Source organism: Salmo salar, chromosome ssa20 (assembly GCF_905237065.1).
Source record: "Salmo salar chromosome ssa20, Ssal_v3.1, whole genome shotgun sequence".
Lineage (NCBI taxonomy): Eukaryota > Metazoa > Chordata > Actinopteri > Salmoniformes > Salmonidae > Salmo > Salmo salar.
Window position 1 is genome coordinate 45,268,415 of NC_059461.1, and position 16,146 is coordinate 45,284,560.

Consider the following 16,146-nt stretch of genomic DNA (forward strand, 5'->3'; position numbering starts at 1 on the left):
TGGCAGCAGAAACAAAATGTAGCAGTTTCAAAGCTATTTTTCTACAATTCTACACACTTTGCCATGTGGCTGAGAGAACATTTTCAGTTTAAAAAGTTAATGTCCTTCAATTATACACATTTTGCCATAGCATAAGAGCAAGGCATAAGCCATCTGAGTGACCCAAACAACAAAATCACTGGGGGCCCCATGACATTACATGGTAGTTTTAGAGGCCCTCTTGGCCGCAAAGACAATTGCTGTTTAAAGTTAATTTCCTGACATTCTACACATATGACAGAAGTAATCCTAGAATCCTTCCTTTGGCCGCATCTCCTTCCAGTTCTCTGCTGCCAATGACTGGAACGAACTGCAAAAATCACTAAAGCTGGAGACTCTTACCTCCCTCACTAGCTTTAAGCACCAGCTGTCAGAACAGCTCACAGATCACTGCACCTGTACATAGCTCATCTGTAAATAGCCCATCCAATCTACCCTCATCCCCATACTGTATTTATTTATTTATCTTGCTCCTTTGCACCCCAGCATCTCTACTTGCACATTCATCTTCTGCACATTCTACCATTCCCGTGTTTAATTGCTATATTGTAATTACTTCGCCACCGTGGCCTATTTATTGCCTTACCTCTCTTATCCTACCTCATTTGTACATGCTGTATATAGATTTTTCTACTGTATTATTGATTGTATGTTTGTTTATTCCATGTGTAACTCTGTGTTGTTGTATGTGTCGAACTGCTTTGTTTTATCTTGGCCAGGTCGCAGTTGCAAATGAGAACTTGTTCTCAACTAGCCTACCTGGTTAAATAAAGGTGAAATTAAAAAAAATGTTATAAAAAAAATCTCTGGCTGATACAGCCAGGCTGTTACGGTTAAGGTCCAACCTCCAGCCGGTTCCACTGAGCTCTGGGTAATGGTTGTTTCCTGCTAAGAAGTTTTCCTCTCGTTGTTGTATGCTTTGCATGCTGTGTGTGGTTGCTTGCTTTAGTGATTTCTAGATTGTGTAATCTCGTGTATACACGAGGCGATTACAGTCTTGTAAAGAAAAAAAAGCATTGAGCTTTACCCCCCAACAAATGGGTGCAACAAAAAAACATTGACTGGTACATACAGTACCTACAATATAAAATATATTTCCTTAACACTTTTTTGGTTACTACATTTTTCCATATGTTATTTCATAATGTTGATGGCTTCACTATTATTCTACAATGTAGAAAATAGTAAAAATAAAGGAAAAACCCTTGAATGACTAGGTGTGTCCAAACTTTTGACTGGTATTGTATTTACAGTGCATTCGGAAAGTATTCAGACCCCTTGACTTTTTCCACATTTTGTTACATTATAGCCTTATTTGTTTTCTTACCTTTTCACATAGGCACGTCAGTTAAGAACAAATTCTTATTTACAATGACGGCCTATCCCCGGCAACGCTAGGCCAATTGTGCGCAGCTTTATGGAACTCCCAATCACGGACAGATGTGATGCAGCCTGGATTTGAACCAGGTACTGCAGTGATGCCTCTTGCATTGAGATGCTGTGTCTTAGACCACTGCGCTACTCGGGAGCCCTCTTATTCTAAAATGTATTCAATATATTTTTTTCCCTCATCAATCTACACACAATACCCCCATAATGACGAAGCATAAACAGTTTTTTTGAATTTTTTGCAAATGTATAAAAAAATAAACAGAAATACCTACATAAGTATTCAGACCCTTTGCTGTGAGAATTGAAATTGAGCTCCGGTGCATCCTGTTTCCATTGATCATCCTTGAGATGTTTCTACAACTTGATTGGAGTCTACCTTTGGTAAATTCAGTTGATTGGACATGATTTGGAAAGGCATATAAATGTCTATATAAGGTCCCACAGTTGACAATGCATGTCAGAGCAAAAATCAAGCAATGAAGTCGAAGGAATTGTCTGTAGAGCTCTGACACAGGATTGTGTCTGGGGAAGGGTACCAAAAAATGTCTGCAGCATTGAAGGTCCCCTAAAACACAGTGGCTTCCATCAGTCTTCAATGGAAGAAGTTTGGAACCACCAAGACTCTTCCTGGAGCTGTCTGCCCGGCCAAACTGAGAAATCGGGGGAGGTGGTCGATAGTCACTCCCGATGGTCACTCTGACAGAGCTCCAGAGTTCCTCTGTGGAGATGGTTGTCCTTCTGGAAGGTTCTCCCATCTCTGCAGCACTCCACCAATCAGGCCTTTATGGTAGAGTGGCCAGACGGAAGCCACTCCTCAGTAAAAGGCACCTGACAGGCCGCTTTGAGTTTGCCAAACGGTACCTAAAGACTCTGACCATGAGAAACAAGATTCTCTGGTCTGATGAAATCAACATTGAAAGCACTGGTCTGAATGTCAAGCGTCACATCTGGAGGAAACCTGACACCGTCCCTACGGTGAAGCATGGTGGTGGCAGAATCATGCTGTGTGGATTTATTTTCAGCGCCAGGGACAGGGAGACTAGTCAGGATCGAGGGAAAGATGAACGGAGAAAAGTACAGAGATCCTTGATGAAAACCTGCTCCAGAGTGCTCAGGACCTCCAACTTGGGTGAAGGTTCACCTTCCAACAGGACAACGACCCTAAGCACACAGGCAAGACAGAGCAGGAGTGGCTTCGGGACAAGTCTCTGAATGTCCTTGAGTGGCCCAGCCAGAGCCCGGACTTGAACCCGATCGAACATCTCTGGAGAGACCTGAAAATAGTTGTGCAGCGATGCTCCCCATCCAATCTGACAGAGCTTGAGAGGATCTGCAGAGAAAACAGGGAGACACTCCCCAAATACAGGTGTGCCAATCTTGTAGCGTCATACCCAAGAAGACTCGAGGCTGTAAATGCTGCGAAAGGTGCTTCAACAAAGTACTGTGTAAAGGGTCTGAATACTTTATGTAAATGTGATATTTATTTTATTTTATACGTTTGCTAAAATATCTAGAAAACAGTTTTTGCTTTGTCATCATGAGGTATTGTGTGTAGATAGAAGAGGGAAGAAAAAAAATATTTTAATCCATTTTAGAATACAGCTGTAACGTAACAAAATGTGGAAAAAGTCAAATAGTGTGAATATTTTCAGAATGCACTGTAATTATGCCTAAATCACCAGCCTGGTCTCATAGACTAGACATAACATAGTAAACGTAAATTGTTATATATTACGTTTGGTATGGGTACATTACAGAAGGTTACCTAAGGTAAAAACCAAGGTGTAGCAACCCGAAGGTTGTGTGTTCGAATCTCATCACAGACAACTTTAGCATTTTAGCTAATTAGCAACTTTTCAACTATTTGCTACTTTGCAACTACTTAGCATGTTAGCTAACCCTTCTCCTAACCTTAACCGTTTTAGCTAACCCAGGTCTAGCAACTCAAAGGTTGCGGGTTTGAATCTCATCACAGACAACTTTAGCATTGTATTAATTAGCACGTTTTCAACTATACTAAACAAAAATATGAACTCAGCATGTGAAGTTTTGGTCCCATATTTCATGAGCTGAAATTAAAGATCCCAGAAATGTTCCATACGCACAAAAAGCTTATTTCTCTCAAATTCTTTGCACAAATCCTCACCAGGGTCTTGACATGACTGCACTACGGCATCGTAACCGACTTCAGTGGGCAAATGCTCACCTTCGATGGCCACTGGCACACTGTAGAAGTGTGCTCTTCACTGATGAATCCCGGTTTCAACTGTATCGGGCAGATGGCAGATGGCGTTGTGTGGGCGAGCGGTTTGTGCTCCGTGGTGGCGGTGGGGTTATGGTATGGGCAGACTTAAGCTACGGACTACGAACATAATTGTATTTTATCGATGGCAATTTGAATGCACAGAGATACCGTGACGAGAGCCTGAGGCCCATTGTCATACCATTCATCCTCCGCCATCACCTCATGTTTCAGCACGATAATGTACGGCCCCATGTTGCAAGGATCTGTAAACATACTCACCAGACATGTCACCCATTGAGCATGTTTTGGATGCTCTAATTCCATTCAGCCACGAGCATGAGTGAATTTGGGCTCCCGAGTGGCGCAGCGGCCTAAGGCACTGCATCCCAGTGCTAGAGGCTTCATTACAGACCCTGGTTCGATTCCAGGCTGTATCACAACCGGCTGTGATTGGGAGTCCCATAGGGCGGCGCACAATTGGCCCAGCATCGTTAGGGTTTGGCCGGGGTAGGCCGTCATTGTAAATAAGAATTTGTTCTTATCTGACTTGCCTAGTTAAATAAAGGTTACATTTATGAAAGTAAAAAATGTTGGGCGATTAGGCTTGGCTCGCAGTCGGCATTCTAATTCATCCTGAAGGTGCTTCCCTGTGGCTCAGTTGGTAGAGCATGGTGTTTGCAACGTCAGCATGGTGTTTGCAACGCCAGGGTTGTGGGTTCGATTCCCACGGGGGGCCAGTACGGGAAAAAAAAAAAAAAGTTAAAATAAATAAAGAAAATGTATGTATTCACTACTGTAAGTCGCTCTGGATACGAGCGTCTGCTAAATGACTAAAATTTTTAAAAAATATAATGTAAATGGGTTTGATGGTGGTTGAGGTCAGGGCTTTGTGCCGGCCAGTCAAGTTCTTCCACACCTATCTTGACAAGCTATTTCTGTATGAACCTTGCTTTGTGCACAGGGGCATTGTCATGCTGAAACAGGAAAGGGCCTTCCCCAAACTGTGGTCACAAAGTTGGAAGCACAGAATTGTCTAGCATGTCATTCATTGTATGCTGTAGCATTAAGATGTCCCTTCACTGGAACGAAGGGGCCTAGCCCGAACCATGAAAAACAGCCCCAGACCATTATTCCTCCGCCACCAAACTTTACAGTTGGCACTTTTCATTCGAGCTGGTAGTATTCTTCTGGCTTTCGCCAAACCCAGATTCGGCTGTCAGAATGCCAGCGTGATTCATCGCTCCAGACAATGCGTTTCCACTGTTCTAGAGTCCAATGGCGGCGAGCTTTACACCACTCTAGCCGACGCTTAGCATTGCACATGGTTATCTTAGGCTTGTGTGCGGCTGCTTGGCCATGGAAACCCATTTCATGAAGCTCCCGACGAACAGTTCTTGTGCTGATATTGCTTCCAGAGGCAGTTTGGAACTTTACTACTATTGCCCATAGAAATACATTGAATAACACATTTATAGATGTAAAAAAAATACAAAAATGTATCATAAAGAATAAGGTTTTGAAGTGTCTGGAGATATAAGAAATCTCAGGATTTTTTGTTTTGTTTTTTTGGACATTGGACATTTGGACTATTTTCATTGGCACAAAACTACCTCCATACTTCTATTGTATGGGTTACCTTCAGATGAGACCCATGACACTTGTGGGGGTTGTAGAGCAAAATGGGAAACACCATCATGTTCATGAGAGTCTCCCCTTTCCATCAAGTGGTCATAATAGTTTGTAGGCCGTTGCAATGTATGTGATTTTACTGCTAATATTGAAATACCAACACTGTCATATCACATTAAACTTACTTGGTGGGAAAGGTATTTTATTATAATGAGCAATGTGGTGGTATGCCGTGCAGTCCTTTTTTTGTTTCTTTGTCATTGGCATGTACCCATGGTTCTCTGTGTCATCTCTGCCCCTGCAGGTGAGAAATGGTACAAGCGTCACCTGACCTACAGGATAGTGAACTGGCCTCGTCACCTTGCGCCAGGCCCCGTGCGGCTTGCGGTGCGTGCCGCCTTTCAGCTGTGGAGCAACGTGTCAGGCCTGGCCTTCCAGGAGGTCCCAGAGGGCCCTACGGACATCCGCCTGGCCTTCTACGAGGGCGAGCACAATGACGGGGCCAGCAACGCCTTTGATGGCCCAGGTCAGGCCCCACATCATCTTCACCCTACTGGATTTTACCATGGGGCCTGGAGCTTTTTTCCTGACCATGTAACCTGACCCTGGGCTGTAATTCATAGCTAGTTTTCAGGTCACATGGTCTGTAAAAACTTGCCCTACTATTCTTTTAAAGTAAAGAAAGAGCTTAATCACCCAAATCTGAGCACCAGAGAGGGGCCAATGGAGTTCCTGCCCTGTCCAAACCTCTCACACGCCATCTCCTCTCCTGTCCTATAGGGGGAGCTCTAGCACATGCCTTCTTCCCTTGCCGGGGGGAGGCCCACTTCGACATTGCAGAGAGGTGGACGCTGTACGGGCACAAGGGACACAACCTGTTCATGGTGACAGCCCACGAGATAGGCCACACACTGGGGCTGGAGCACTCACCGGTGCGCCACTCCCTCATGTCCCCCTACTACAGGAAGCTAGGCCGCGCCCTGGTCCTCAGCTGGGATGACATCGCTGCAGTGCAGCAGCTCTATGGTAAATTATTTACGATGTCCTCCATTCAGGTTAAAACCAATGATGTCATATACTGTATACACTACAAGGCATGTCTGTGAATTAAACCATCTGTCTGTATGTAAGGTTAAGTGGGGCGCCGACAATGAATCAAGATACAGCCATCTCAGTCAGATTTATAAGCAAAAAGTGTTGAAAGGAATTGCATCATTAAACAAGCAGAACTGTGCAAATGCCCCCTAGAAAGAGGGGGAGACAGACTGACATCACTCAATTACCTCATTGTATACTGTACTGAACAAAAATATAAACGCAACATGTAAAGTGTTGGTCCCATGTTTCATTAGCAGAAATAAAAGTTTACAGAATTTTTTCATCTGCACAAAAAGCGTATTTCACAATTTCTTTGCAATGCTGACTGAAGGAATGTCCACCAGAGCTTTTGCCAGAGAATTGAATGTTCATTTTATCTACCATAAGCTGCCTCCAACATCGTTTTAGAAAAATGTGTCAGTACGTCCAACCTGCCTCACAGCTGCAGACCACGTGCATGGCGTTGTATGGGCAAGCGGTTTGCTAATGTCAACATTGTGAACAGAGAGCCCCATGGTGGGGTTATGATATGGGCAGGCATAAGCTAGAGACAACGAACACAATTGCATTTTAACGATGGAAATTTGATTGCACAAAAATACAGTGACGAGATCCTGAGGTCTATTGTGAGGCCCAATTTTTTTAAAGGTATCTGTGACCAACAGATGCATATCTGTATTCCCAGTCATGTCAAATCCAAAGATTAGGGCCTAATGAATTTATTTCAACTGACTGATTTCCTCACATGAACTGTAACTCAAATTGAAATTGTTGTATATCTATATTTTTGTTCAGTATACAGTATATCTTCTCTCTCAACTGCACTTAAGACATTATTATACCTACACACACACTGTTTACCTGACAGTGCTATCACGAGGGTAGATTGGTTGTCCCAGTGTTAGTGTTACTGGAGAACAAAGCTCCTGTTATGGCGGACTGGGCTCTGCATTAGGGTTGAATGGCGGGAACTCGGTTACCAAGATTTACCGCCCAAAACCACTCCCTTTTCCTGGGATAAATAACTGCGAGAAACCTATACATTATTATAAATTATTTATATGAACGGCATGGCGTGAAATGGAACTGTTAAATTATATGCTTTGTCTAAATATAGCTTCTCTATGGCCTCTGCATGATGAATCGTCAACGCTCAGGATGTGGACAGACCGCCCATCTCAGTATGGAGCACAGTTCACAATGCATGTAGACCTATCATCTCATCATGGTAACTTTTTTGCTTGTCACAGGAAGGCCTGCATTTGCTGCAGAATAGTCTATGCTACAGTAATATAAAGACCGAATGCGCATATAATTTATCCACCTCCATCTGGTCTAATTTATCCACCTCCATCTGGTCTAATTTATCCATCTCCATCTGGTCTAATTTATCCATCTCCATCTGGTCTAATTTATCCATCTCCATCTGGTCTAATTTATCCACCTCCATCTGGTCTAATTTATCCACCTCCATCTGGTCTAATTTATCCACCTCCATCTGGTCTAATTTATCCACCTCCATCTGGTCTAATTTATCCACCTCCATCTGGTCTAATTTATCCATCTCCATCTGGTCTAATTTATCCATCTCCATCTGGTCTAATTTATCCATCTCCATCTGGTCTAATTTATCCATCTCCATCTGGTCTAATTTATCCATCTCCATCTGGTCTAATTTATCCATCTCCATCTGGTCTAATTTATCCACCTCCATCTGGTCTAATTTATCCATCTCCATCTGGTCTAATTTATCCACCTCCATCTGGTCTAATTTATCCACCTCCATCTGGTCTAATTTATCCACCTCCATCTGGTCTAATTTATCCACCTCCATCTGGTCTAATTTACCCACTTCCATCTGGTCTAATTTATCCATCTTCGTCTGGTCTAATTTATCCATCTTCGTCTGGCTTTCAGAGGTCATCTTATTTTTTTAATTGTAAAGATGTCTTTTTTTTATGCAGCTGCAGAGTTTTAAAACAGCCTATCACTCAAATGTCGCTGCTTTAAGTCAGTGCACACGCAAGCACTCAGTCTTTTCTCTTCTCCAACTCCATTCAAATTGCCTCTAAAATACTGTAGATAATCCTGTTCTAGATTGATATATATATATACACTACAGCCCTATATAGCCCTATATATACAGTGCATTCGGAAAGTATTCAGACCCCTTGACTTTTTTACAGCCATATTCTAAAATGTATTACATTTAAAAACTGTCCTTATCAATCTACACACAATACCCCATAATGGCAAAGCAAAAACTGTTTTTTAGAAATGTTAGCAAATGTATTCAAAATAAAAAACAGAAATACCTTATTGACATAAATATTCAGACCCTTTTGCTATGAGACTCGAAATTGAGCTCAGGTGCCTCCTGTTTCCATGGATCATCCTTGATGTTTCTAGAACTTGATTGGAGTCCACCTGTGGTATATTGAATTGGTTGGACATGATTTGGAAAAGCACACACCTGTCTATATAAAGGTCCCACAGTTGACATTGCATGTCAGAGCAAAAATCCAAGCCATGAGGTCGAAGAAATTGTCCGTAGAGCTCAGACACAGGATTGTGTTGAGGCACAGATCTGGGGAACGGTACCAAAACATTTCTGCAGCATTATAGGTCCCCTAGAACACAGTGGCCTCCATCATTCTTAAATGGTAGAAGATTGGAACTACCAAGACTCTTCCTAGAGCTGGCTGCCTGGTCAAACTGAGCAATTGGGGGAGAAGGGCCTTGGTCAGGGAGGTGACCAAGTACCCAATAGTCACTCTGACAGAGCTCCAGAGTTCCTCTGTGGAGATGGGAGAACCTTCCAGAAGGACAACCATCTCTGCAGCACTCCACCAAATCAGGCCTTTGTGGTAGAGTGGCCAGACGGAAGACACTCCTCAGGAAAAGGCACCTAAAGGACTCAGACCATGAGAAACAAGATTCTCTGGTCTAATGAAACCAAGATTGAACTCTTTGGCCTGAATGCCAAGTGTCAGGTCTGGAGGAAACGTTGCACCATCCCTACGGTGAAGCATGGTGGTGGCAGCATCGTGCTGTGGGGATGTTTTTCAGTGGCAGGGACTGGGAGACTTGTCAGGATCGAGGGAAAGAAGAACGGAGCAAAGTACAGAGAGATCCTTGATGAAAACCTGCTCCAGAGCGCTCAGGACCTCAGACTGGGGTGAAGGTTCACCTTCCAACAGGACAATGACCCTAAGCACACAGCCAAGACACCGCAGGAGTGGCTTCGGGACAAGTCTCTGAATGTCCTTGAGTGGCCCAGCCAGAGCCCGGACTTGAACCCGATCTGGAGAGATCTGAAAATAGCTGTGCAGCAACGCTCCCCATCCAACCTGATAGAGCTTGAGAGGATCTGCAGAAAAGAATGGGGCGAAACTCCCCAAATACAGGTGTGCCAAGCTTGTAGCGTCATACCCAAGAGACTCGAGGCTGTAATCACTGCCAAAGGTGCTGACATTGAGGAAAGGATGAAGCAACAATGGAAAGCAACATTAGGGGAAATATTATGAAAGGTATGCTTATATATGCGTCAGCTTACTAATTATACGAATAGGCCCTATTCAATTTGAAAATGAAAATCTAATTCGCTAGCCTATACTTGTAACTTTATAGGCTGCATGTGCTGCACCAGAATTGCATGTTTTCTCCCTGCTTTATCATGGTTTGAACGATGTGCGTAATTCCAGTCCAGATAATACAATGTAAGACAATGCAGTACAGTAGTAATACAGTTCACACTCAAAGAGATTAGCTGTCTGGAGCTTGTTTCATTTATTTACCCAAGAGTGCATATAACTAGCTACATTTATGGGCTTTTGTTGTGCATAATGTGCAGTAGCCTATATCATATATATTGGATAACAATCATTTGGGCTTTTTTGGGCCTGGGCTCTATGAATGTCTTCAATGTAGGACTCATAAAATGTATTTAATGTATGGTTCGGGCTCAGGTAGCCTCAGGCTTGAATATTCGATCAAAGCTCTAATCAAATCCAGACATAGGCCTACTTATGCTTTTATAATGCTTTTGATTGACACTTCTGGTTTTAGCTGGAAATACCGGGTTACCCAGTAGAAAAGCGATTTATTCTCGGGATGGAACATTTGTAAAATACCGGGGAAATATTCAACCCTCATCTGCATGCATAGCCTACATGTTTTTATGTAGAACAAATGGAGTAGCTGTTTGCCGTGGAGGTTTTCACTCCCTCCTGGCGTGTGTAAGACAGGTTTCCACAGGTTGATGCTACTGTTGTATGATGAGTCCCATCCATCCTCCTGCAGGCATTTATCCAGGAATGTCTCCGTGGCTAATGAGCGGTCCTATCTGGATCCAACAAAATGTAGTCTTGTAGGCATGCCAATTCTAGATGCCTTTCTCTGTTTGATTTCTGGAGGAGAATCAACGCCACCCCGTTTGTAAATAATTGTTTTTTTCATTGAAATGAAAAGACAGACAGTTGAGTACATTCTACTCCTTTTCAGTTGAGTACATTCTAGTTGAGTACATTCTACTCCTTTTCAGTTGAGTACATTCTAGTTGAGTACATTCTACTCCATTTCAGTTCAAAACATTTGGCATATTTCATATATTGATACAGATCTGCTCCCCTTTATATCAAGTCTCTGAGCATTATCACTGCTGATTGTGGTATTGGGTTCCTCATACAGAACAATGGGATGAAAACATTAAACAATTTATCTTCTGAGATATTAAGGTATGCAGTGCCCTGCGGGCAGAATACGTGTGTGTTAGCACCATGTGATGATGGGAACCAGATGTCTGTCTGACCTGAATAACTTCACTGTACTGAATCTGACCAAGAACCTTCCTACATATTTCTAACCATTCTGGTCGGGGTGTACGGCCGTGGCATCTGCCTCAGAAACCTTATTTGTTCTTAGGCTGCATCACAATGGCACCCTATTCCCTATGTAGTGCATTACTTTTGACCAGGGCCCATAGGGACTCGCATAGGGTTCTGCTCAAAAGTAGTGCACTATATCGGGAATAGGGTGCCATTTGGGATGGAACCTTTGTCTTAGTGATAATGTCATGTCACAGTGTATGAGATTTTGCAGTAGACTTGGCCACACAAGTCTGTAATCTAGTAATTGTTATATATTTTAAATTGTGTAGAGACTGACCCAAGTACACAGTATGTTTTGATTAGACACAGTAGCACCACTCTCAGCAAAGAATCTCTGTTTTATTCTTCCTGCCAGGTTGCATTTTTGTCAGCTTATCCTCCTCTCCTTGGGGATGCTGATATCATCACTGAGAAGACAAATGTTTGCTCAGCCTGTTGCAAACAAAATGTGTGTGTGATGTCCAGAGCCTTATCATAGGATTCTGCTTTGTGTTTCGTTTTACATCCGTTTGCAGTAGTCACTTGTGTCTTTCTTCATTCTTTTCAATGAGAATGACATTCTTGACGTAAACCAGTAAACGACCAGAATTTTCATATCTTTCAACGATTTTATGTAATTTATGTAAAGACATCTGGTGGCCCTTTTGGATACTTCAGATTATCACAGGTGTCTGTAATCATCTCTGGCCCTCTCTGGTCTTACCACATAAATATATAAAATAATTAAGTAAGATTTTAAAATAAAAAATAGAATGCAAAACTGTAAAACATTATCCTAAATATTAACCATCAACTTAGTGAATACCATTGGTGTTTAGTATGAGGGTTTAAGCATGAAATATCCTTTGTAAAATGTTTTACACTTTTATTTATTTTACTATGTTAATATGTATTTGTTGTCAATGTTTTGGTGTCAAACTGGTGGCAGTTGTGAAAAAAGTAAATATTGGAAGAGTTGCAGAGGTAATTGAAAATAATGCCATTGTTGATTTAGATGCTTTTTTCATTAATGAGGCTATTTTCTCTTGAAACATATGGTCTATCTACTAGAAGCTCATGGACAAACTCATGGACAATATGGACACAGATATAACAAATGAATACTATATACATTTTGTTATTCAAGTATACATTACTAAAGTCATGATAGATTTTAATTACTGAAGATTCCGGTAACTTCGCAAACCTTTGTCCAGTACACAGCAACTCAACAGTTTCCTGGGAAGGCCAGCTTTACTGTTTATATAATTGACTATTTGAGAATATTGTTCTGTTTGTTTCCACTTGGGAGGGTTGTTTGTTCCCATGATGTCCATTTTGAGAAAATACTGTCATTGTTTTTGGTTTTGTATTTCTCATATTTTTAGAAGGGAAAAAATTCCTCTATCAAGTATCAACCAACATTTGTCCCATTGGAGCAGTAAATTCATCTGTAAGACAATATTTGTCCTAACATTCATTTTTATTCACATGGCAGTTCATAATCAGTGGCCATGTACCTGATAGATTGTGGAAGTAACACTTGTAAAAGTTTAGCTTAGATGGCTGACTAAACATTCTCTCGGACGCAATGGAACACTCATACATCAACATCATAGTGCCCATCGCTTATCACCCCATCACTTAAACTACTGGAACTTGTGTCTGTATACAATCTACTCTCCCATTCCATAGAGTCTCATTCTCTTATCTTGCCTGAACCTGGATCTGTATGTGCTTCAGCAAATACAGTATTTTTTCATTGGGGGAATAACGGTTACAATATTTAAATTCCTATACTTTCATATTCCGTTCATATCACATTTTCTATTCATTATGTCACACATATTATTTTTGTACCTGTGGGCTGCCACTCAGAAGAAAAGAAAACATGAAAAAGGTTCATATCTACAAAGTATTGATCATATTACAGAGTTTAAGTAATAATAAATTCAGTATGTACAGGAAAAGAAAAACAAAGTGGGCCTCCACCCCCAACCTCCCATCACCCCCAACCTCCCATCCCCCCCAACCTCCCATCCCCCCCACCCAGCCAACATATCCCCACCCAGCCCCCCCTTCTGACTACAGTTGTCATTCCAACCCCTCTGTTGGTCAGATGAGTTGGCTACTGATGGTCTCCCTCTCTCTGTCCTCCCCAGGAAAGCCTCTGGGGGGTCAGCCTATTAGGTTAACAGGCCAGGCATTCAGCTCAGCCCTGCAGGAGTGGGAGCTGGCTGAGGAGCCCGAGGGACATCCTGAAATTACCCAGCCCCTCTACTGCCAGGGGGTCTTTGATGCCATCACTATGGGTAGGGCATGACTGTGCTCACAATCATTTGAAATCCCCCCCCAAACACATAAGTTATTCATTGGGATATTATAAACTGGGTGGTTTGAGCCCTGAATGCTGATTGGCTGACAAAAAATGTATTTTTACTGCTCTGATTACATTGGTAACCAGTTTATAATAGTAATACGGCATCTCGGGGGGTTTGTGGTATATGGCATATATACCACGCCTAAGGGCTGTATCCAGGCACTCCGCATTGCGTCGTGCAGAAGAACAGCCCTTAGCCGTGGTATATTGGCCATATACCACACCCCCTCCGGCCTTATTGCTTAAATATAATATTTTCATGTATTCTTGTCTGTCTTTGTGTGTTCAGATCAGAACCACACAGTGCTGGTGTTCCGGGGCAGTGTGTACTGGACGGTGTCGGCTCAGGGGAACGTGAGCGCACCTCTCCCTCTCCAGCAGCGCTGGCCCCACCTCCCACTGGCCATCGAGGCCGCGGCCTTCTCCCCACTGGACAGCAAGTGGTACTTCTTCAAAGGTAAAGTAGTCTCCTTAAATTCACTTTAGTCAGTGAATGATCGTGTGAAGTGACATAATTGGCTTTAGCCAACTCCCGTGACTATGGTTGGATGACAATGAAATAACACGGCAGAGGACCTGGCTAAAACACAAACAGGATAAAGTACCTCAGTGAGGAAGTAGTGTTGATTGCGCTGAATTGTCTCTCCCTTCCCTCCCTCTGCAGGTAAGCGTATATGGCGTTACTCGGGTAGTGCCCTGGACCATGGCTTCCCCAGGAGGAGCAGCCAGGCCGGCCTCCCCTGCCACCTAGACTGTGCCTTCTACTACGCCCCCCTGGGACACATGGTCCTCTTTAAGGGCTCCCGCTACTCCGTGCTCAACCTGCACACGCTGAGGTCCGAGCCCTACTACCCGCGCCGGCTGGCCGACTGGACCGGGGTGCCCCAGGGAACCAACGGTGCGCTGACCCGTCCCGACGGGCGCCTCTATCTCTTTAGGGAGCAGCAGTACTGGAGGTTTGACCCAGTGAAGGTGCGCATGACCAGAGAAGGCCAGTGGGCTCAGGACCTGGAATGGATAGGCTGCAGGAGCAGGACTCACCAGGGCAATGATATCCTGTGACAAACAGGGGGAGCTACAGCTCTCATATCAAAGTTGATATGAGGCCAAAAGCCTGAAACGTTAGCCTGGGTACAAGTCTGTTTCTGATAATAATCCAGTCCTTATACTCTGTATCATATGCCAAACAGTTTAGCATGACAAGGAGTGGAAACAGACTGGTACCCAAACTACCAAAACATATAAAAAAGGCCATTATGTCTGTGCAATCTAAATATGGAAGACTTGGTTGGAGCCAGCCGGGGTCGTTGGCCTGAAACTCTGTCATCAGTGCCATCGAACTGGACTTTTTGGTAAGATTCATGACACAATAAAATTGACATTAGTAATGAACATTGTTGAGCATATTAAACCTGGGCCGGGCCAGGCACGCTGTAGAGCACTGCTGACCATTCACCTTTTAAAGGCAATGTTCCCGACATTCGTGAAGATCGCATTCACAGTAAACGCTGCAGAAATCATCTCATTAGGAAATTACCTTTAAAGTCAAGCACTCTACAACGTGCCTCGGATTGAATCTCAGCCCTGGTGACAAATACAGTGCATTCGGAGAGTATTCAGAAAACCTTTTATTTTTTTCTACATTTTGTTACGTTACAGCCTTATTTTAAAATTGATTCAAAATGGGTTTTTTCCACCCTGATCAATCTAAAAACAAAACCCCATAATGACAAAGCAAAAACAGGTTTTTAGAAAATTCAGCAAATGTATTAAAAACAAAAAAACAGAACATTTACATAAGTATTCAGACCCTTTACTCAGTACTTTGTTGAAGCACATTTGGCAGTGATTACAGCCACGAGTCTTCTTGGGTAGGACGCTACAAGCTTGGCACACCTGTATTTGAGGAGTTTCCTCCATTATTTTCTGCAGATCATCACAAGCTCTGTCAGGTTGGATGGGGAGCGTCGTGGCACAGCTATTTTCAGGTCTCTCCAGAGATGTTCGATCCGGTTCAAGTCTGGGCTCTGGCTGGGCCACTCAAGGACATTCAGAGACTTGTCCAGAAGCCACTACTGTGTTGTCTTGGCTGTGTGCTTAGGGTCGTTGTCCTGGCTGTGTGCTTAGGGTCGTTGTCCGGTTGGAAGAACCATCGCCCCAGTCTGAGGTCCCGAGCGCTATGGAGCAGCTTTTAATCAAGGATCTCTGTGTACTTTGCTCTGTTCATCTTTCCCTCGATCCTGTCTCCCAGTCCCTGCCGCTGAAAAACATCCCCACAGCATGATGCTACCACCACCATGCTTCACAGTAGGGATAGCGCCAGGTTTCCTCCAGACGTGATGCTTGACATTCAGGCAAAAGGTTTCACCAGACCAGAGAATCTTGTTTCTCATGGTCTGAGAGTCCTTTTAGGTGCCTTTTGGCAAACTCGTGTGCCTTTTACTGAGTGTCTTCCATCTGGCCACAACCATAAAGGCCTGATTTGGTGGAGTGCT

General features: G+C 43.2%; 1 protein-coding gene across 3 annotated transcripts in view; it reads left to right on the forward strand.

The window, feature by feature from the left end:
• The window catches only part of mmp28 (matrix metallopeptidase 28), a 43,155-nt gene extending 27,649 nt beyond the window's left edge, over positions 1 to 15,506 (forward strand). For 2 of the 3 annotated variants that reach the window (XM_014161998.2, XM_045703350.1), the window contains 5 exons: positions 5,610 to 5,831; positions 6,086 to 6,331; positions 13,434 to 13,583; positions 13,941 to 14,108; positions 14,316 to 15,506. In XM_014161998.2, the coding sequence (XP_014017473.2) occupies positions 5,610 to 5,831; positions 6,086 to 6,331; positions 13,434 to 13,583; positions 13,941 to 14,108; positions 14,316 to 14,713 (1,184 nt within the window). In that variant the 3' untranslated portion in view covers positions 14,714 to 15,506. The remainder of the gene's footprint in view (positions 1 to 5,609; positions 5,832 to 6,085; positions 6,332 to 13,433; positions 13,584 to 13,940; positions 14,109 to 14,315) is intronic. The other variant, XM_014161999.2, reaches the window with a different exon arrangement.
• The last annotated feature ends 640 nt before the right edge of the window (positions 15,507 to 16,146 follow it).